The 22,052-nt window shown below is 48.5% G+C and overlaps 1 protein-coding gene across 2 annotated transcripts in view; it reads right to left on the reverse strand.

Annotated features, from left to right (window-relative positions):
• ERG (ETS transcription factor ERG) overlaps positions 1-22,052 on the reverse strand; it is a 132,257-nt gene that overhangs the window by 48,909 nt on the left and 61,296 nt on the right. For both annotated transcript variants that reach the window (XM_068974195.1, XM_068974113.1), the window contains exon 3: positions 2,600-2,751. In XM_068974195.1, coding sequence (XP_068830296.1) covers positions 2,600-2,751 — 152 coding nt within the window. The remainder of the gene's footprint in view (positions 1-2,599; positions 2,752-22,052) is intronic.

A 22,052-nucleotide genomic window follows, 5' to 3' on the forward strand; every position in this document is an offset into this window, starting at 1 on the left:
ACATCAGAAGCAGCTTTGTCCTTCCCATGAGGCACACATGAGACTCACTCCACTGTCCCCTATAAAAGCCTTATGTGCGCTTCAGGATCGGGGGTGGATGAGCCCTTTCATACCTCACTGCTTCCAACTAGCTTCATAAAGTTTCCTGAAAGCTACACAGTGACCATCCTGAAGAGAAACCCAGTCCGTGAGCCCAAATCAGGTGTTTTGCACTCTGAACTTTCTTGCTTGGAAGGTGGTGGAAACAGAAGTCCACTGGAGGTGGTCTGGTGCAGACTAAGGGCTGGGGATGGGAATCATGCCATGGGGGGATTTGATCTCATTTGTCATCAAACCTCACAGAGGTGAACTCCCAGGTGGCGTTAGTGGTAAAGAACCCACCTGCCAAAGTGGAAGACGTAGGAGATGTGGGTTCAATCCCTGGGTCAGGAAGATCCGCTGGAGAAGGAAATGGCAACCCACTCCAGTGTTCTTGCCTGGAGAAATCCCATGGACAGAAGAGCCTGGCAGGCTACAGTCCTTGGGGGTCACAAAGAGGTGACTAACACTTTCACTTTCAAACTGGCAGTGGAGACGGTCCCCTTGACCTCTTCTGGCCCCTGACCCAGCTGCCAGAGAATTATCAGCTAGAAGGACTGGTCTTAATTCTGGAGGGATATTGTATAACCGCTGCGCTATATGGAGCAGGAGAACGATGCTTGTAGCACAAGGGGGTCCCTGGGGCCCTGTTAGTACTTCCCACTGAGTGGTCCAGAATGATGGAGAGCTGGAGCAACCCAGTAAATATAAGATCACAAAAGGACTAATATCCTATAGATGTCGAGATTCAGGTTACCCTACCGGGGAAACAGGGCTTCCCTGGTGGCCCAGTGGTAAACAACCCACCTGCAATGCAGGGGACATAGGAGACTTGGTTCAATCCCTGGGTGGGCAAGATCCTTTGGAGGAGGGCATGACAACCCACTCCAGTTATTCCTGCCTGGAGAACCCCATGGACAGAGGAGCCTGGCGGGCTACAGTCCACAGGGTCACAGAGAGTCAGACTCGACTAAACTGACTGAGCATGCACACACCACCTCCAGGGCAAGGGAGAATCAAGTCTGCACCGGTTTCACCCATGCTCATCTCTTATGACTCCAGCCATAAGCAAAGTCCTGGGCAGGACCACCCGGGGGTCAGGCACCCTTTCGTCCATTCTTCCCTCAGTTAACATTCACGGAGAACCTAGGGGACACCAGGCACTGGGCTTGGCCATGGAGGCAAGGCCTTTGTAGGTCTTACACAAGGGAGGCAGGTGAGAAGAAGACTTTCACATAAAATCCCACTGCAGTGACAGAGGGGAAAAAAGGCAGTAAAAGAAAGTAAGGCAGGCAGGGGTTGAGGGTCACTGGGTGGAGCGGCGGAGGGCCGCCTCTGGATGGGGTGGCTAGAGAGCCCCGATGAATCACAGAACTCCCTGGAACCAAGGGTTTCAGGCTAAAGTGACAGCAAGTTCACTTCCAGAGGCAGAAGGCGAGGGGCCCAGACGGCCACAGGGGGTGATGGAGGGAGCCCCCAGGGGCTACAGAAAGGGGCTTGAGGATGAAGGAGTGGGGGCAGGGGGGCTTGTCTGAGTTCTAACTCACACTTAGCTGCTAAGAAGTATCCAACTCTGTGCCACCTCGTGGAGCCCACCAGGCTCTTCTGTCCAGGGGAATTCCCAGGCAAGAACACTGGAGTGGGCTGCCATTTCCTTCTCCAGGGGACCTTCCCACCCCAGGGGCTGAGCTCACACCTCCTGCACTGGCAGATGGGGTTCTTTACGAGTGTGCCACCTCGGAAGTTCTCACTTGTCTCTTACTAACTGCAGGCCAACCTCCCCGAGCGTCACTGTCCTCATCAGGGCACTCGTGACAAACCACGCTACGTATTGCTTGAGAGCTCATGACACCAAAAATTCAGTGTATGTGCATCGCTCACTGAATACCCCAGTCAGGACCCGCCGGTGGTCACCATTGCTATTGTTGTGGTGGGTATTTTTGGTTTTATACAGCACATTTCCTCTGAGGAGTTTTAAGGCATCCTTCCGACTACCTTTAGTTTTGCTAAATAAATAAATCCCTGGCATGGTTCTCAAATCCAGAGTTATTGTTTTGGATTATGTTTAGAATTACTTCTGGAAAAGAATGACTCAGGCTCTCAGAGTTTCTTTCATAAGCCAGTGAGGGCTGGAATTTCAAGTTTTGACAACCAACAATACAGGGCTCCCAATTTTTAATCATGCCAGGTAAGAAAAAAATGTTAAGTCTACCTTCTATTCTAAGTAGCACTTCATAAAAGGAAAGATATTTAACACCAAATAAGCTCAGAGAAAAGCAAGTCCTCCTTGGAAAGGTCACTCTGCATGGATTCTCTGTCTCTCTCTCTCTCTCTCACACACACACACACACACACGTGTGCGCACACACATAGCAGTGAACACTTCACCACGGTGGACCAGTATCTGCTGGTCCATCCGCTACCACTCCTGCAGGCAGCTGAGGGTGACCGATGCCAAGGGCAGGAAGAGAGAGCTGAGCGGAGGCCGAGGAAGGCCCGGGCCGCTGGCCGAGCCTCTGACCTGCGGGGACGATGACGCGGCGCTCGTTGGTGGTCATGTTTGGGGGCGGCATGTGCTTCTCCTCCATGTAGCTGCTGTAGTTCATCCCAACGGTGTCCGGGCTGCCCACCATCTTCCCACCTTTGGCCATGCTGCACTCATCAGGGGAGTTCCTGGAGGAAAAGAAGACACAGCCTTCCATTACTGTGGCCCCCCAGAGCCTGCCTCCCTGCCTTTCCATGGTGCACAGAGAGAAGCCAGGATGGGCAAGGTGGAGGGGAAGGAGGGAGGAGGCTGACAAGAGGAACGCAATCATCGGTGATATGCTGAGTGACAGTGCCTCCTCCAGGTTCACATACTGAAGCCCCAGTCCCAGCGTTACGGCATGTGGAGGCGGGGCCTTTGGGAGAGAATGAAGTGTACATGAGGTCATGAGGCTGAGGCCCTTATGATGGGATTAGTGCCCTTGTAAGAAGAGGAAGAGATCAGACTCCTCTCTTTTTCTCTCTCTGCCACTGAGTTTATAGTGAGAAGGTAGCCATCCTCCAGCCAAGGACAGAGGTCTCACAAGACACCTACCACCCCCTCCCCAGCACCTTGACCTTGGACTGCAGTCTCGAGAACCATAAGAAAAAAAGTCCTGCTGTTTAAGACCCCTGGCCCTTGGCATTTTGTGACAGGACCCCTGTGAGACCAAGACCGCGACCACGCTCACTGGAAGGAGAGCACAGGCATACGGGGGCCAGCGCTGCCACCTGCTTCCTACTCCTCCAGCCAGCTCCTTCCGCAGCTGTCCTGCCAAAGCCCCGTCTGCGACAGCTGGTTGGAAACATGAGCAGGGAACACTGGATGGGCACTTGCTCCCCTCGTATGACTGCAAACAGGCCACGCACACAGATGGTGAGAGGCGACACTCTGCCAGGTTTATTCCACAGTCACATGCCTCTTCCAGACCTCAGAAGGGTACCTTTGTGTTCACTTTCAAATCCCTGCAGCCGCTTGCTAGACATGGAATTCGAAGGCTCCCAGTGCTCCTGGCTTAGGTGTGGGCAGGAAGGGCAGAAGGGGGAGCAGGACTGGCCCCGCAGGAAGCAGCCGGACAGGGGGCCCCAGCAGCCCTGGAGGATTGGGATCAGGGAGTGAAACCAGCTGTGTGCCGGGGGTTAGCTGCTGGGCCTTGGGGAACAGCTCAGAGGGTGGCCGTTAGTTAAGGCAGCCATGGATACCTGGATAAAGACACACTTCCCTTTCTGGAAAAAGGGAACAAAAAAAGAACACATGTTTTTTAATGTAAGATCTAAAAGTGACTGGATGTGATGAGATTGCTGTTGTTCAGTTGCCAAGTCATGTCCAGCTCTCTGTGACCCTATGGACTGCAGAATGCCAGGCTTCCCTGTCCCTCCTGGAGTTTGCCCAAGTTCGCGTCCACTGAATCGGTGATGCCATCCAACCATTTTATCCTCTGTCACCCTCTTCTCCTTCTGCCCTCAATCATTCCCATACATAACCGGTAAACTCCAAACAGAAAACTCTGGTTTAACCAGGGAACAGAAGAACGTGTCAATGCCTTCTTAGATGGTTAAGCCAGAGATCACTAACACAAGATCCCTGTAGCTGAAGGATCCTGAGAGCTGAGTTACGTCATCTCAGGCAGATTTCTGAAAAAGTCCTCCTAAGCATTGGTTTTTTGTACTCTTGGCAATCTATTTAATCTACTGGGTTTTAGACTTCTTTCCCAATGTCTGAGTCCCTGATGGTTGTGGGCTCCATCCCAGTGGGTCTTCCTTTTTCTCCTCCACACCACGTCAGCTAGAACTCTGCAGCCAGTCTGCCAAATCTTGGAACTAGAGGCCTGGCATGGATGAGACCTTCAAGCCTGAGGAGGTATCAGAGCAGAAGGGCCCTCTCTGGGTGGGGCAGGACTGAGATGGGATGGAGAAAGTCATTCTGGATCCAAGAGTTGTGGCAGGGGAGTGGACAGGAAGGATGGACCACAGGCCCTGGAAAGAGTTCATTCAGCATCTGGAAACTTTGAAACTACAGATTCATTCTCAGCATCCTTTGCACAGGTGCTGATGGAGGGAGCTAAGGGCTAACGATGAGGATGGAGCAGGTATGTCTGTGGATGGAGGTCATAGCTGGGGTCGCCCGGACTATGGTAGCCCATACCCTGGACCGGGAAATACATAACCCTGCTTCATGGCATCCGCACAGCTGTACTAACATGAAGGAAATTCAAAAATAATAGTGGTCAGAGTTCCCATGGTGTGAACCCTCTATATTCCCGACGCTGCCTACACATGCATTATTTCCTCTTGATGCTATTTTTCCTGGCTTCCAACATTTATCTCTAAAAGACCCATCCTAATATCAAAACACTGAATGTCTTCACTTGAGACTTAAGTTTCCTATCCCCTTGGAAAATTCCATCCGTTGAGTAGAGTGTGTGTGTTTTGGTCTATTTGTCTCAAGGAGAGAAGTTACTAGGGAAGGAGTTAAAGGAGTTTGGTTCTTTAGGAAAAAAGACTTTAAGTGCGACGTAGGTGATGACTATTACTCTAGGATGAGCGCTGTTCGGATTCAGTCATTCACTCCTCATTTAAAGCATTTTTTAATTGAGTACTTGCTGTATACCAGGCACTACAAAATTCTTTCTTCTCCAGCAAAGCCATTTAACAAGGGAAAGGCCAAGGAGATGTACAGAATTACAGGAAGAAGGGTCACTGGGGATTATGGACCCTTCAAACGAACTCTTGTCATTTTCTTACAACCCTACTGTTCAATTTCCATCTCTGAGGACTAAGCTCTAGGAAGAGATCACGTCAGCTTTCCCATGGTATTAAAACAGATACCTCATCAAATCTGGAGATATGATGAGCTATTAAACTGCCTTCTGTGTATTCCAATACACATTGCTGCTGCTGCTGCTGCTAAGTCGCTTCAGTCATGTCCGACTCTGTGTGATCCCATAGATGGCAGCCCACCAGGCTCCCGCATCCCTGGGATTCTCCAGGCAAGAACACTGGAGTGGGTTGCCATTTCCTTCTCCAACCAATACACATTAGGGCAGACAAATACTGTTTGACTCCACTTATATGAGGCACCGAGAATAGTCAAGTCCATAGAGCCAGAAAGTACAATGACAGATGCCCCAGGGGTGCAGGGTGAGGGGGAAAGGAGAGTTAGTGTTTAGTGGGGACAGAGTTCCAGTTTAGGAAAGTGAACAACTGGGAGACGGATGACGGGGAGAGATGGACAACAATGTGACTCTACTTAGTGCCACTGAACTATCCAGCTGCTGCTGCTGCTGCTGCTGCTAAGTCGCTTCAGTCGTGTCCAGCTCTGTGAGACCACATAGACTGCAGCCTACCGGCTCCTCGGTCCCTGGGATTCTCCAGGCAAGAACACTGGAGTGGATTGCCATTGCCTTCTCCGAACTATCCAGTTAGAAGCAGTTAAAAGAGTATGCTTTATATTATGTGATTTTTATCACAATAAAAATCATTAAAAAATAAAAATAAATTGCATTTTATTGGAATTTTACAAAAATATGTGTACGTATTTAAAACAGGCGTAATCTTCAACAAGGTTAGTTTATGTCTGTATCTTATAACCAGAAGACATAATTCACTTTATTAAGCTTTTCCAGCCAGCTTTCAGCATCAGGAAAAAAAAAAAAAAAGGCAACATGAAATGCTATTTTCAAAAGCTGTACATTCAGGACATTTTTTAAAATATTTTTTTTCCCACTGTATTTTGTTTTAGCTTCAGAGGAAGACAGAAGGGGACCATGTTTATGTTCATTTCAAATAGTTTTTGTAATAACTCTAAGGGAACTCCAACCTCAGTGTGGGAAGAGGGTCACCCCAATAGGGCCACTGACATACAGAACTCAAGCTGGGTGTTCACGTTAACACTGATTGAAGGGGCCTCAGCTAGTCTCATTGTTCAACCTTTTCACCTTAACTATTCTCTTGGAAATGTTAATAGCAAAGCAGAGAAGGCAATGGCACCCCACTCCAGTCCTCTTGCCTGGCAAATCCCATGGACGGAGGAGCCTGGTAGGCTGCAGTCCATGGGGTTGCGAAGAGTCGGACAGGACTGAGGGACTTCACTTTCACTTTTCACTTTCATGCATTGGATAAAGAAATGGCAACCCACTCCAGTGTTCTTGCCTGGAGAATCCCAGGGACGGGGGAGCCTGGTGGGCTGCTGTCTGTGGGGTCGCACAGAGTCGGACACGACTGAAGGGACTCAGCAGCAGCAGCACATCTACACGTCATCATGTTCTGAGAGCTTAACTGTTATCAGTCCTCATGACAGCCTGGCATCAGCTCCATTTCTCAGAGGTGCAACTGAGAATACAAAAGCGAAGGGGCTTGCTCCAGGTCTGAGTCGGGAGGAGGCAGAACTGAGGCTTGAAGCTGGGCAGCTTCTACTCACTGTCTACGCTTCCAGATGTCCCCCTGGGTAAAAGTAAGATGGCTGGGATGGCAGCCTCTCAAGCGGTGAAACAGATCTTCATTTCAGAAAGGCATCAAGAAGGCCCAGCCCCCACGTTACTCTGGTTTAAGCTCTGTGCTGCAATATACGGACAGTGTCCAGTCTAGACCACCATCCTTGACCCCTTCTCTTCATTCCCAGCACAGCAGCTGCATGACGCATCCAGAACACGTCTAAACAGATGGAAGTTAGAAAGGGAAGGGGGCTTCCCCGGCGGTGCAGGGGATGAGAATCAGCCTGCCAACGCGGGGGACATGGGTTTGATCCCTGGGCCGGGAAGATCCCATATGCTGCGGAACAACTAAACCCGTGTGCCACAACTACTAAGCCTGAGCCCTATACCCTAGGAGCCACAAGTGCTGGAGTCTTGCTCTGCAACAGAGAAGGTGTCACAATAAGAAAGACGCCCAAGAACCTCAAGGAAGCACAGTCCCCACCGGCCACAGCAAGAAAAGCCTGCACAGCAGTGAAGACCAGGACAGCCAAAGATGAAATAAGTAAGAGCTAAATAATTTTTTTAAAAAGAGAGACGGAATTCCCCAAGATTTCATTTTTTCAGGGACATGTTATTATTATTTTTTATTAAGAAAAATAAACCTTAATGTGGTTCAGAAAATTGAAAAGTGTATACTGAAAATTCTCCCAATAAATGCATTTTCAGTCTTTGCCCAGCTGTGATAAGAAAAGATCCACATGGAAACCTGTCCACACTTACTGTGCTGTTTAGCTCCACCTTTCAGCGTGCATTCTTAGAAGACACAGGAAGAAACTTCCCACAAACAGCTTAGTATTCCATCTGCACTGAGCCTAAAACACAGGGTCGCAAGTTTTCTATTCTAACATGGTAAGGATTTGGGCATTCTTATTTTGGGACGCACAAAGCAAAGAGCATCCCTTTAAATATGATATTCTTAATATTCACCTATGTGCTCTTTAACAGTCCCTATGAAACTTTTAAGGCATTTTTTAGATGCTTTCTAAATGGGTAATCAACTGGTGAATATGAAATTTCTGTCTTATTATTTGAGGCATGAATTTCTTAACTGCAAATAAGCATAGTTCAAGATATTTCTCTCAAAGACTCTATCTTTCAAGGGCATGGAAAAGCTATTATGCAAGTCAAACAACAATGAAGTATCACTTCACACTTGTCAAGATGGCTATGATAAAGACAAAAAGCAAAACTTAACAAGTGCTGGAGAGGATGCGGAGAAACTGCAATCCTTGCATACACTTGGTGGGAACGCAAAAGCGTACAGCTTCACTGGAACATAGTATGGCGATCCCTTGCAACATTTTTTACAAAGAACAACCATATGAGCCAACAATCCCACTTATGCATATCTATCCAAAAGAATTAAAAGAATTAAAATCAGGATCTCCAAGAGATATGAGCAGTTCCATGTTCACTGTGTACTCTTCACAATAGTCAGGATGTGGACCTAAGTGTCCATGGATGGATGAATAAAGAATACGGGGTACATGCATACAACAGAATACGATTCTCCTTAAGAACAAAGAAATCAGAAATACATTACAGCACGGATGCATCTCGAGGACATTATATGAATACCAAGTGGAAAAAGTCAGTCACAGAAGACAAATACTGCATGAGTCCCCCTATATAAGCTATTTTTAAAAGTCAGATTCAGAAAAAGAGTGAAGTGTTGGCTGCCAGCAGCCGGAGGAGGGAAAAAAATGGGGAGTTATTAATCAATAAGCATAATGTTGCAGTCAAGTAGAATGAGAAAGCTCTGGATACCTGCTGTACAACTTTGTACCCCTGCTCAACAGTGATGGACACTTAAGAATTTGTTTACAGGCATCCCTGGCAATCCAGTGGTTAAGACTTCACCTTCCCATACAGGGTCCAATCCCTGGTCGGGGAATGAAGATCCCACATGCTTTGTGGTCAAAAAACCAAAACAGAAAACAGAACCAGCATTGTAACAGACTAAGGGCAGGCTTAAAAATTGTCCACATTAAAAAATATTTTTAAATATTAAAATTTAAAAATATTTTAAATATTAAAATTTAAAAATATTTTAAATATTAAAAAATATTTTTAAAAAATTTTGTTTAAAAGCCGGATCTCATGTTAAGTATTCTTACCACAATAAAATACATTAAAAAATTATTGCGTCTTAATCATTTTCTCGAGTTCACACTTTCAGGTCTGGGTTCTATTTATAACCAAAACCCCGTACAATATGCAGCAGCAGGGAGAAGAGACATGAGGCAGGAAGACAGCTGGTTGCCCCACTTGCAGCAGGAGAAATTCCGCATTGGCTTGGGGTCATCCTGATAGGGGGAGGCAGGTTCAGACTGAAGAGTTCCAGGAAGGCACTGGACAACATCTGGGGGGCCAAAAAGTTGGGGGTATCACTCCCCCAAGTTCCTTAAAACATCCTTGGGGCCAGACAATTTTAGGAGTTTAATCTCTACAGCAGTCTCACAGACTTCCATGTCACTTGCACATAACTGTGGCTACTCTGGAAGTCAAAGTGCTAGTGACTCCATCATGTCTGACTCTTAGCAACCCCATGGACTCTGTCCATGGGATTCTACAGGCAAGAATACTGGAGTGAGTTGCCATTCCCTTCTCCAGGGATCTTCCTGACCTAGGAATCGAACCCAGGTCTCCTGCATTGCAGGCAGATTCCTTACCATCTGAGCTACCAGGGAAGCTCACTCTAGGAAATACAGAAGTAATGTAGAAAGATCCTTCAACCTTCATGATGAATAAGATGAAATGTTGGTGCCCTTCCTCTGATAACTAGGAACACATGGCTGGCTAACATGGCCTGAGTCTCAGTTAAGGTGAGTTGAGATCATGAGCACTGACTTCTCGAAACACGCTGGTATTATGAATTAATGGTGAAAGAACATAGCAAAGAATATCAAATAAATTGGAAAGTTTACTCAATTTAAATTAAGCTGAAACTCAGACACGCTGAAAAACCAGATTGTGTTCTCGAAGCTCCAATACTTTGGCCACTTGATGCAAAGAGCCGACTCACTGGAAAAGACCCTGATGTTGGGAAAGATTGAGGGCAAGAGAAGAAGTGGGCAACAGAGGATTAGATAGTTGGATGGCATCACCAACTCAATGGACATGAGTTTGGGTAAGCTCTGGGAGTTGGTGATGGACAGGGAGGCCTGGCATGCTACAGTCCATGGGGTTGCAAAGAGTCGGACACGACTTAGCGACTGAACAATAACAATATGGTTCTGATGAGTAGTCAAGAGGGACTCCTCAGAAGCTACTTGGAAGAACAAGCGTTTAGCTTCTATTAACAGTTTTCTAAGGAGAAGATGCCATTATTTTCGTCTGCAACTCCACAGTGATATTTATGTGTATGTGCAGTGCCTCTCAATATATTTTATTTTCCTGCTCTTCCTCAAACTATGTGCCATTTGAGATAGATTGCAAAAATGCGTACAAGACAAAAATAACATAAATGATCAAAGGAATGGAAGTGAGTGTTATATAAGGGCAGCAAAGCAATTAATCAAGAGATAAATTCAGCGCATTGAGCAAGCTTACTATTTATACTTGCTCAAGGTAGCACATCAATTTATCTCTGAACTTTCTACTCGCCAAAGCAAAAAAGGAAGTATATCCTGTGACCATTCAAGATGTCAAAAAAAAAAAAAAAATACACATGAACCAAGTTATTCAGCATAAGAGAAGCTTTTCCTGAGCTGAACCTTGAGAGAAGTTTCTCTTGTGGCTTCTCCTTCAGAGACCTGGGTGGCGCAGCAGGCAGAATCCTTCCCACCACCAGCTTACAGACCTGAGAACACTCCCCGTGCACAGCAGGTGCTCGGAGCACTCAGCTCTCAGCCGCTGCAGGTGCAGGAATCCCGGGACTGTGTGTCCCCAGCCAGTGCTCCACACTTCCTGTCTCTTGACGTTGTTTTTGTTATAATTTACTTATGTCCTTTTTACTGGAGTAATTGTTAGATATATCCACTCCTACACTCACCATAGCACTATTTTCAACAGCTAGCACATGGAAGCAGCCTAATGTCCATCGACAGAAGAATGGATAAAGAAGACGCGGTGCATATGTATATATACACAATGGACTATTGCTCAGGCATTAATAGGGAACAACACTGTGCCATTTGCAGACGTGGAGGGACCTAGAGACTGTCAGACAGGGTGAAGTTTAAGTCAGAAATAGAAAAACAGATATTGTATAAAAGTGCACATATGTGGAATCTAGAAAAATGGTACAGACGAACCTATTGACATTGTTTTGGAAAGAATCAGAAAAATGAGTGCAAAAATATAAGAAATGGATGATTAAACAATGAAAAGATCTTCGAAGATGGAATGCTATATACATATATTCCAGTTTCCACAATCTTCTGATTCCTATGTTTTATTTTTAAGGGTTTTCATTGATTACTTATGGCTGCACTGGGTCTCTGCTGCAAGCGGAAGCTGCTCCCCGGATGCGGCATGCATTCTCGCTGCAGTGCTTCTCTTCTCGCAGAGCACAAGCTCTGGAGTGCGCGCTTCCACCTTTGCGGTGCATGGGCTTAGTTGCCCAGCAGCATGCGGAATCTCCCCAGACTAGGGATCAAACCCATGTCACCTGCATCAGCAGGCAGATTCTTAACCGCTGGACCACCAGGGAGGTCCTAACTTACATGTTTTAAATCCAAATTTGCCTCTGGGGAATTGATCTAATGCATGGTGGGCGAACAAACATTTACAGATCTTATCTGGTTCATCCACCCCATACTGGACTGCTTACTCATGCTAGAGACGGCTCCAAACTCTTCTGTGTTCCTGTTATAGTAAATACAGGGGGTGAAACACGCAAAATGGCACCTAACACACAACAAATGGTATGGTGTTAGCTGTTGCTATTTATCTCATCCACAAGGTCAAATACCAATAAGCAGCAACAATGATACAGGTGATGTGCAGAGATTTGGGGTACAGGTTGTGTCTAAGGTCATGTTACCATCAGTAGAGGGGCTGGGATTTGAACTTAGACAGTTCAGGTCCTGAGTCCAAGACTTGACCACCACGCTATAGGACCTCCCCTGGTAACTCCACACGCGTGGTCTCTTTCCCAGACATAACACATTATGGGATGGACCCTCAGAAGACTCAGCTTCATCACTGGTGGGTATTTTCTGAAGAATATCCTGAAGCCAGTCAAGGAGAAGGCGATGAGAGCTGAACAGGGGCAGCCCCGTGCAGATGAAGGCAGAGCCTCCTGGGAGACATTAAATGTGGCAAGGTTTATTTGGACAGAGATAGGAAACGTGATGTCTGGTTCATAAAAAAAAAAGTTGACCTCCTCGATTTATAGTGGAATGTCATTTGTTCCTCCCCCAAAGCTCCTAGAGGCGCTCAGCCGGGTGCCAGCTCTGCAGAGATGGGGGGTGAACATTCCTGAGTGTGAGGAAGTCAGGTAAGAAGTTTCTGGGCTCAGAAAGCAGAGCAGGAAGGACTGTGACCCACATCGTGGGTCTAAGCAGACAGACCTGAGGACCAGGGCAGAAACTGGAGCATTAGGGAAGTAGGCAATGTCGCTGTTTAAGATGAAGTAGACAGGGAAGGGACTTCTCTGGGTCCAGTGGCTAGGACTCCACATTCCCAATGCAGGGGCCCCAGGTTCCATCCCGAGTCAGGAAACTAGAGCCCATATGCTTCAGCGAAGAGTTTGCATGCTGCAATTACAGATCCCACATGTTAAAACGAAGACTCCATGCAGCCAAATAAATAAAATAATATTTTCTAAAAAACATGAAATGGAGCCCAGTTCAAGAAAAAACTTTTTTTTAGCTGTTTCCATACATAACCTCTTCTTTTTGAAAAGGATGCCTTCCCAGGTGGTGCTAGTGGTAAAGGACCCGCCTCTCAAGGCAGGAAACATAAGAGACACAAGTTTGATCCCTGGGCTGGGAAGATGCCCTGGAGGAAGGCATGGCAACCCACTCCAGTATTCTTGCCAGGAGACCCTCATGGACAGAGGAGGCTGGTGAGCTACAGCTCATGGGGTCACAAAGAATAGGACACGACTGAGTGACTTAGCACACACGCACATCATGCCTGTAAGAATGCACCGTGAAATCAAAATTAAGAGCTTTGCTTTTTTTGAAACACAAAATAAAACTTGGCATCTGACATTGGTTTTCTTGAATCAGAACCTACCTACAGTGGGGCAGGTTCCATCATAGAAAGAGCCCTCAGTGAAACTGCACAGATGCAGTTCTTCAGTTGAAAAGAATGCGCTGTGCCCTTGCTGAGTGTGAAGGGACCTCGTTTATGCAAGAAAGTCCCTGAATGCAGCCCCAAGCCACAGCCTCAAGCTCACCAGCCACGTTAAAACTGGGATCCACCCTCACGTCACAGCACTGAGTGGAGGCACCCCAGGCTTGAGAAAGCCCCTGTGGTAGGCTGAAATTGAAGTTGGGCAATGGATATAACTTATTCCAGTGGGTGGAGGCAAACCCGTCAACCTTCTCAAAATCTACCTGTTTTTCAGGGCCCACCCTGCTTCCTGTTCTGGAGTTTGTCTTGAACTTGGAGACGGCTGTTCCCTGCCTTGCTTGCTCTCCATCACATCCTGGTAGAATACTTTTATTCCTATCTGAAATGCATATTTTAAAAAATCTTTTATTGGAGTATAGTTGATGTACAATATACTGTGTTAGTTTCAGGAGTACAGAAAAGCGAATCAGTTATACAGACACATATAACCACTCTTTTCGAGATACTGTTCCCACATTGGTTACTACAGAGTAATGAGTCAAGCTTTTTGTACTATACAGTAGGTCCTTGTTAGGTACCTATTTTATATATAGTAGATGGGGAAAAAGTGGAAACAGTGACAGATTTTATTTTCTTGGGTTCCAAAATCACTATAGATGGTGACCGCAGCCATAAAATTAAAAGACACTCACTCCTTGAAAGAAAAGCTATGACAAACCTAGACAGTGTATTATAAACCAGGGCACTCACTTTGCCAACAAAGATCTGTATTGTCAAAGCTACGGTTTTGCCAATAGTCATGTATGGTTGTGAGAATTGGACCATAAAGAAGGCTGAGCGCCAAAGAATTGATGCTTTCAAACTGTGGTGCCGGAGAAGACTCTTGAGAGTCCCTTGGACAGCCAGGAGATCAAACCAGCCAACCCTACAGGAAGTCAGCCCTGAATATTCATTGGAAGGACTGATGCTGAAGCTCCAATCATTTGGCCAGCTGATGCAAAGAGCTGACTTACTGGAAAGGATCTCGATGCTGGGGAAAATTGAAGGCAAAAGGAGATGGTGGCGGCTGAGGATGAGATGGCTAGATAGCATCACCAACTCAACGGACATGAGTTTGAGCAAACTCCTGGAAACAGTGAAGGACACGGAAGGCTGGTGTGCTGCCATCCATGGGGTCGCAGAGAGTTGGACAAGACTTAATGACTGAACAACAACAAGAACATTCCATTGTTTGTATGTATGTGTATACATATAATATATATATACACACATGTATATTCTTTATCCCTTCATCCATTTAACAAAGACTAGGACACGACTGAGTGACTTAGCACACACGCACATCATGCCTATAAGAATGCACCGAGAAATCAAAATTAAGAGCTTTGCTTTTTTGAAACACAAAATAAAACTTGGCATCTGACATTTATAGAGCAAGTCTCTACACCAGGCACTGTCTCAGGTGCTGGGGATACAGCTGTGTCCATTTCCATGGTGCCCGCATTTGAGGGGGTGAAGCCCCTCTTCCCAGCCCCCATACTCTGCCCTTGAAGCCCACAGTCCGCTCCCCCTCCGACCCTTCTGTGGGTGAGCAGGCCAACGTTTACTGGCAAAGCAGTCTTCAGCCCATTCCACAGTTCATCCGAAGGGTGCTGTCTTCCTGGATGTCCTTCTCAGTTCACGAGGTGATTTCTTGTTAAGAACTTGATGAGGGAACTGACTGGGAGACCCCACAGGTCTGCCCGGACCACTCCAGGACTCCGAAGAGGCCCGTCCCACGAGAGGGCCCAACGATGCTGGCTGGGGCGTTCATCCCAGGCGGCCGCAAACCCGAGTCGGAACCAACCCCCTCCTCTGGCGGTTCTCCTCCTAAGAATTCGAAAAGCACAGACTCGGTGCTAATCGACCCAACGAGCTCCTAATCGGGTTACGCGCCATGAATGGAGGTAGTCACCACAAAAGGTATTTTTAGGACCCCAGACAAGGAGGAGACTGTCTGGAGCGCTCTGGGGTAATTTGTGGGTCTGTTTTATTTCTGACTCAGAGGCAGTGGAAAAGCTGTTTCAGAGAGCCCGCGGCCGAGCGGCGGGCGGAGCTCAGCAGTGATTCATGGAGCACTCCGGGCTCAGACTGAAACTGGAGGTGTTTGTCTTCACAGCTGGGTGTTATTTTTACTCTTACTAAATATTCTCTTACACCTGGAACGTCAGCCTCTTCCCACCAGGCCCGTTCCCTTCCCCCCTTCTCCAAAGCAATTGAAGACAAAATTAATTAGAGAGTCACCACCAACAGTTAGCTCTTTGTCCCCAAAAGGGGGCTGACGTTTCCCTGAGGTTTCATGATTTCAGGGTGTGTTTCTTTTAGCAGCTGAAAACGGGGATCGGCAAGACGACGTCATACTCGGATCTTGAAAACTGGGGAGGAATGACGAATTCATCCTTTGGAAGTACGATATTCTGTAGAATGAGATCTCTGCAGAGAGTTTACCTGACGAAGATGTGGCATCCTTTCGAGCTCCTGAGCTTCTTTTTTGTTGAGACACTTTTCCTTTTCCAGCGAGGAAAGAATGAAGCCAGATAGCCATGATGGTGCTTTAGGGTTTTATTTTCTTAACAGGCTATGTAAATCCTGGTTAGCCAAGATGATTTTCCTTTGCAGGAGAGAAAATGCCAAGCATTTCCCCTTGTCCCTGATGGCAGCATCCACAGAGACCTGATGGGACTCGTTTACATCACAGGGAAGAGTACGGCTCTTCCACAAAACGGCACCCATTTGTCCGACATCCCAAGAGATGGCAAAGACGGTCATGCGTGACAGCAAGAGGAGGGATGAGGACGTGGCGGGAGCCCCTGAGAGCGTGTCTCCCTCACTAACTTTTCCCCAAACGAGGCCCTTTCAATCCACGCCTCAGCCCCGCAGCCCAGTGAACTGACGTCTGTGAAGACCCAAGGTCCCTCGTAAATAGGACAAGCTATTCCTACCCAACTTCACTAACACCACTGGGAAAAGCACTCGTTTCCCAGTCTCCGACACTGAGCTGCCCACGGCTTGGAAGGTTTGCAAGGCGGTCGAGCTTAACTAGGAGACATCTTTCATGCCAATCGGCTTCAGAACCCCGAGGCAGAGAGCAATCAACCTCATCAGAGCTGCAAATTTCACTGTCCTAAAAGAGGACATAAAATCTTCGAGAAAATGTCAGAAAACATACATGGAGTCAAATCTCCATGCGTCAAAGCAGAAAGATGTGAGACAGACCAGTCCCAGGGAGCCACTTTCAAAGGTCAAATATTGAATGTTTCACATAAAATGAGAAAACCTGATGTTAAAAGACCTTTAGCCAAGATCTTATTCTGTAGGCAGGGGTTGGGCAAAGCACCTCTTCCCACACAATGACATGTAGGGAATTTGAACAGTCACCATTGTAAAACTGAGAGTTTGTTTTTTTTTTTTAATTTCAGCCCACTGAGTATTTACTAAGAGACACTGCTGGACTCAGACAGCAGGTCTCACCATGCTAATTTTTTTTTAAAGTGTGGTTCTGTTTGGAATCACCTCATGAAGGTACCATAAAGAAGGCAGAGCACCGAAGAACTGATGCTTTTTGAACTGTGGTGCTGGAGAAGACTCTTGAGAGTTCCTTGGACAGCAAGGAGGTCAAACCAATCAATCCTAGAGGACATCAACCCTGAATATTCATTGGAAGGACTGATGCTAAAGCTGAAGCTCCAAAACTTTGGCCACCTGATGCAAAGAGCTGGCTCATTGGGGAAGACTCTGATGCTGGGAAAGATTGAAGGCAGGAAGGGAAGGGGACGACAGAGGATGAGATGGTTGGATGGCATCACCAACCCAATGGACAAGAGTTTGAGCAAACCCCGGGAGACAGTGAAGGACAGGGAAGCCTGTTGTGCTATGGTCCGTGGGGTTGCAAAGAGTCAGACATGACCGAGTGACTGACACATTCACTTTTCACTTCCCAGTGTCTGGGCTGATACTCAGAGGGGCTGAGGCTCAGTTCTCAGGAGGATTTCCAGCTTTGGCTTGTCCACCCCTCAATCGGGGGTGCAGTCCCCAAACCTGGGGCTCAGCCTCAGTTCCTTCCTCCTCCCTCCAAGCGTGCATGCTTAGTCACTCAGTTGCGTCCGCCTCTCTGTGACCCCATGGACTGCAGCCCACCAGGCTCCTTCTCTCCACGGGACTCTCCAGGTAAGAATACCGGAGAGGGTTGCCATTTCCTTCTCCAGAGGATCTTCTCAACCCAGGGACCAAACCTACATTTCCTGTGTCTCCTGCATTCCAGGTGGATTCTTCATCCTCTGAGCCATCAGGAAGTCCTTCTCACCAGCCAGCAGAACGTAACAGCTCTACCTTCGGAATATGTCTAGAGTAACCACTTCTCCCACCCCTGCATTGCTACCACCCTCATGCAGGTCTCACCATCTCTTACCTGAATTCCTGCGGGGGCCTCCTAGTGGGTTTTGGCTTTAGCACAGGGACCAAGCACATCCTGCTTAATTTGAGAGACATCGTGTCCCTCCTTTGCTAACAGCCCCCAGGAGTCTCCTAGCTCACTCAGAGTGAAGACCAAAGTCCCTCACTGGCCCCATAATCAGTTCATCTCAACCCCTATTACTCTTCCCCTTAGTCACTGAACATCAGCCTCAGTTGTCCCCCAACACTTCAGACTGACCTCAGGGCCTTTGCACTTACCACTCCTTTCACTCGGAAAGTTCTTCTGCTGGTTAACCGTAAGACCTCCCCCCCTTCACTGACTTTGGGACTTTACTCAATTGTCATGTTCTTATAGATGATGTTTTCAGGCGTCCTTTGTAGAACCACCACTCCTGGTCTGCTTTATTTTTTTTCCTTAGCATTTACCGTGATCTAACCTGCTAGCCTTTAGTAAGCTATCCGGCTCAATGGCTGTCTTTCCCATTAGAAAGTGAACTTACAGAGGCAATATTTTTGTGTATGTTTCATGACTGCATGGCAAGTACCTATAACAGTGACTGCACACAGTAGGTGCTCAATAAATACTTAGTGGGTAAAGGAATGACTGCAGGCATGGCTGGGATGTCTGGGACCAAGATGAACCAATCAGGAAGCCCCCTTTTCTGTCACCTTAATCACACTCCTACACCATGGTTTTTAAATACCACATCAAAAGCATCCTGCCATCTGACCCTAAGCTAGAGTTCTTCACAACACACAGTGAACCTGTCTCCCAGACCACAGAGAAAGGCAAGGCTCAGTCCCACACCACAAAGACTCAGGCAGACTACAGCTACTGCCGTGGGAGGCTGGTGGCAGGGGGTTCCCCATCCATCCAGGCAGACTTCCTGGGCGCAAACCCTCCTCAGCACATCCTTTCTCCCGACTCTCCACTCTACAGACCACTTCTATTCAGCTCCAGGGTTTCTCTTTTTTCATCTCCCTAGACCCTGCAGCAGGACTAGACCAGAGAGCATCAGAATCCCTGGTGAGGAGGGGAACTTGCTGAATCCTGGAGGGTGAGGCCCTGCCTCCAGAGTTTCTGCTTCAGCCGGTCTGGGCAGGGCTGAGAAGCCACATCACTAACAAGCTCCCAGGTGGTGCTGCGGCTCTCAGGGCACCCGCTTTGAGAACCAGGACAGCAAGGGACATCCCCCTTGTCCCCACTCGCCCAACAGACTCAACAGTAAGTTAGTGGCTCCAGGCGGCCTGCGCTCTGGGCTGGGAGCTGGACTCTCAGCGCGGCACATAGAGCTCTTCCGCTCCAGCTGCAGTGAGCCTCCAGGTGGGCAGCATGGAGGAGGCACCCTTGCCTGGGGAAGGATGAAGGTTGCTCAGTGCAACCTGGACGTGCAACCGGCAGAGTGTCCAAGACAGGGGCGCTGAGCTAGAGTCAAGCAGCCTGCTTTGCACACGATCCCGCCCGCCTGTAACAGAAGGCGATCCCCCTGTGGACCGTGTGTGCTGGTGCGTGTGTCTTTCTTGGCCTGTCCTGTGGTTCTACAGTGGCATGTGCCTTAGAAACCACACACAGAGTTAAGGCCATCAGCTGGGGGCTCGCCCAGAGGCCAGGCAGCCCTGAAGCCCCAGCAGGGGCCTCTGTGTGCACCAGCTGTCCTAGGTGAGCTGTATTCATATGACTCCACTGTGCGACCATCTGAGGGTTTCTCGTATGTGAGGCTGGAGTGAAGAAAAGGGAAAGGCATGGTGGCCAGGGACCACTGAAGCCGAGAAAAGCTGTCCTGTGTCTACACGGTGCGCAGTGAGGCTCGTGTCTGCAAGAACTGTGTGATCTGCTGCTGCAGCTGCCAAGCTAAACCCACAATTACATCCCTGTTGGCTCAAGGTGCCTTTCTCTCCTGTTTTCCTTTTATTATTTTTTACTGGGCTCCATTAGAATGGAAGCAGATCTCACTTCACCACTTGTATTTCATTTCAGGAGCCTGTGGGTACGTTGGGGCCGAGGTTTTGTAGAATTTCATCACTTGCCTGGGAAACTCAGTCCCTCCCTTCTCCAGCCTTAGCCTTTCCTTCTGAGGGTGACGGATGGATAGGAACCGAGCAGACCATTCCCAGGGCCCATGCGTGTGGGCTGCATGCATGCTCAGTTGCGTTTGACTCTTTGGCGATGCCTGGGACTGGAGCCCACCTGGGTTCTCTGTCCACAGGATGTTCCAGGTGATAATACTGGAGTGGCCATTTCCTCCTCCAGGGGATCTTCCTGATGCAGGGATCGAACCTGCGTCTCCTGCGTCTTCCAAATTGCAGATGGATATCTTATCACTGAGCCACTGGGGAAGCAGACTCCATTCTCAGGGACTGAATCCTGAAACAGTGCGAGTGGGGTGGTGTTCTGACATCACCCAGCCTACAGAGGGGTCTCGTCCTCTGGGGGGATGTTTGTAAAAGAGCAAGGAGGGGCCACAAAAGTAACAACCCACACATTCTGGCCCAAGTCCAATTTGTGACTTAACGTAGATTCCCCCTGAACTTGACTTCCAAAGGCAAGTGTGCTGCAAGGAAGTCCACTGCACCAGAGCTCAGAGCAAGGACAGCAAGAAGGAGCTGGAGACGCACTTCATTTCTGGCTGCAGCCCCTGACTCCCAGGCACCCCTGGCCTGGGGCTTCCAGGCGGTAGGTGATGCATCCACCCTCTCCAGAAAGACGCAGGGAGGAGGCATGTTCAGGGGCTGCGTCCTGGGCCCTGGTGCTCAGATGAAGAACCATACCTCCTCCACGGTGTCCCTGCCACAAGCCCCTCCCAGGAGGATCCCCGTCTCCACGAGCTCAGTCTCTGTCCCCTGACACTCCGGGGCAGAGCTGAAACAGCCAGGTGTTCACTGGAGGTTTCCATAATGAAGGCTGAGTCAACACACATCCACACTCCCGTCTATGGAGCCGGAGCTGACACGTGTAAAGATCACGCAGCGAGTCAGCAGCATGTGTGGATCTGATCCTGGGAGGTCCCTCTGTCTGCCTGCTGCCTCTTTGAATCCTCTAGAGGAAATGGGACTTAGCTCCACTAATCGATTTTTGAGTTATCCCTTCCTCCAAGTCTTCCTCTGGTGGCTCAGATGGCAAAAAATCTGCCTTCGATGTCGGAGACCTGGGTTCGATCCCTGGGTTGGGAAGATACCCTGGAGGAGGGCATGGCAACCCACTCTAGAATTCTTGTCTGGGAAATCCCATGGACAGAGGAGCCTGGAGGGCTGCAGGCGCTGAGGTTACAAAGAGTCGGACATGACTGAGTGATTAACACTTTTATTTTCACTCCCCTTCAGGGGAAGCCCCTTATATTCTGAAGAGCAGATGATGCCTCATGTCCACCTTGCAATATTGCACCAGTCACAGCTGAAGGCTGGTCCTGGTGTGGCCTGGTGACATCCATTTGCTGTATGAACCTCCTTCCAACACTTCCCACTCAGCCAGGCTGAGTCCTTCAGGGACAGGGAACTGGCCACACCAGCAAACGCTGGTCTGGAAATCGGAAAGGAACAGCTCCACTGACCACTGGCCAGCCAAGCAGCCAGGAGCCCTGGGTGCGGTCAGTTTTCTGAGTCTTCCTGGCCAGGCCACTGCACTCAGTGACTTAAATCCAACGCCAATCGAGGCGCTGGTCTGAAGGTATTTCAAAGGTGTGGCTAACATCTACCATCCTTTGATTTTAAAGAGAGGTGATTATCCTTGATGATGCTGGTGGGCCTTGTCTCATCAGCTGAAGGCCAGAAGCAAAGCCTGAGCTTTCCCTGAAAAGGAAGGGATTCTGCCTCAAGACAGTTGCATCCACACCAGGTTGTCCAGCCTGCCAGTGCACGCCCAACAGATGTCAGATTTGACACCCTCTGCAACTGCATGAGCCAATGTCTTACACCAAATCTCTTCAGCAGGTACCCCACTGGTCCTGTCTCTGGAGAACCCGACTGACATGGCAAAGCCAGGCCCCACCACGCTGGATTCCTGTGGATGCTGAGCTCAGGAAGAACGGGCAAAAGCCTCTTCTCCAGAAAGGATCAACACATGCCACCCTCCTGTGTTTCCAGAACATTCCGGATGCATGGGAATGGCACTGGGGGACTGGTTGACATCTGTGTCATAGCTCAGACCTGCCGAGCTGAGCTTCCTCCCCTTCAGCAGCCCACACCAGCTTCACCATTTCCCGTCCAGGACGCGCTCAGCTCTGGCTCACAGGCACGTGGGTCAGCCGTGAGCTCGTCCTGGGCAGTGCCCACTGGGCAGGC

The sequence above is a fragment of the Capricornis sumatraensis genome, chromosome 1 (genome assembly GCF_032405125.1).
Source record: "Capricornis sumatraensis isolate serow.1 chromosome 1, serow.2, whole genome shotgun sequence".
Classification (NCBI taxonomy): domain Eukaryota; kingdom Metazoa; phylum Chordata; class Mammalia; order Artiodactyla; family Bovidae; genus Capricornis; species Capricornis sumatraensis.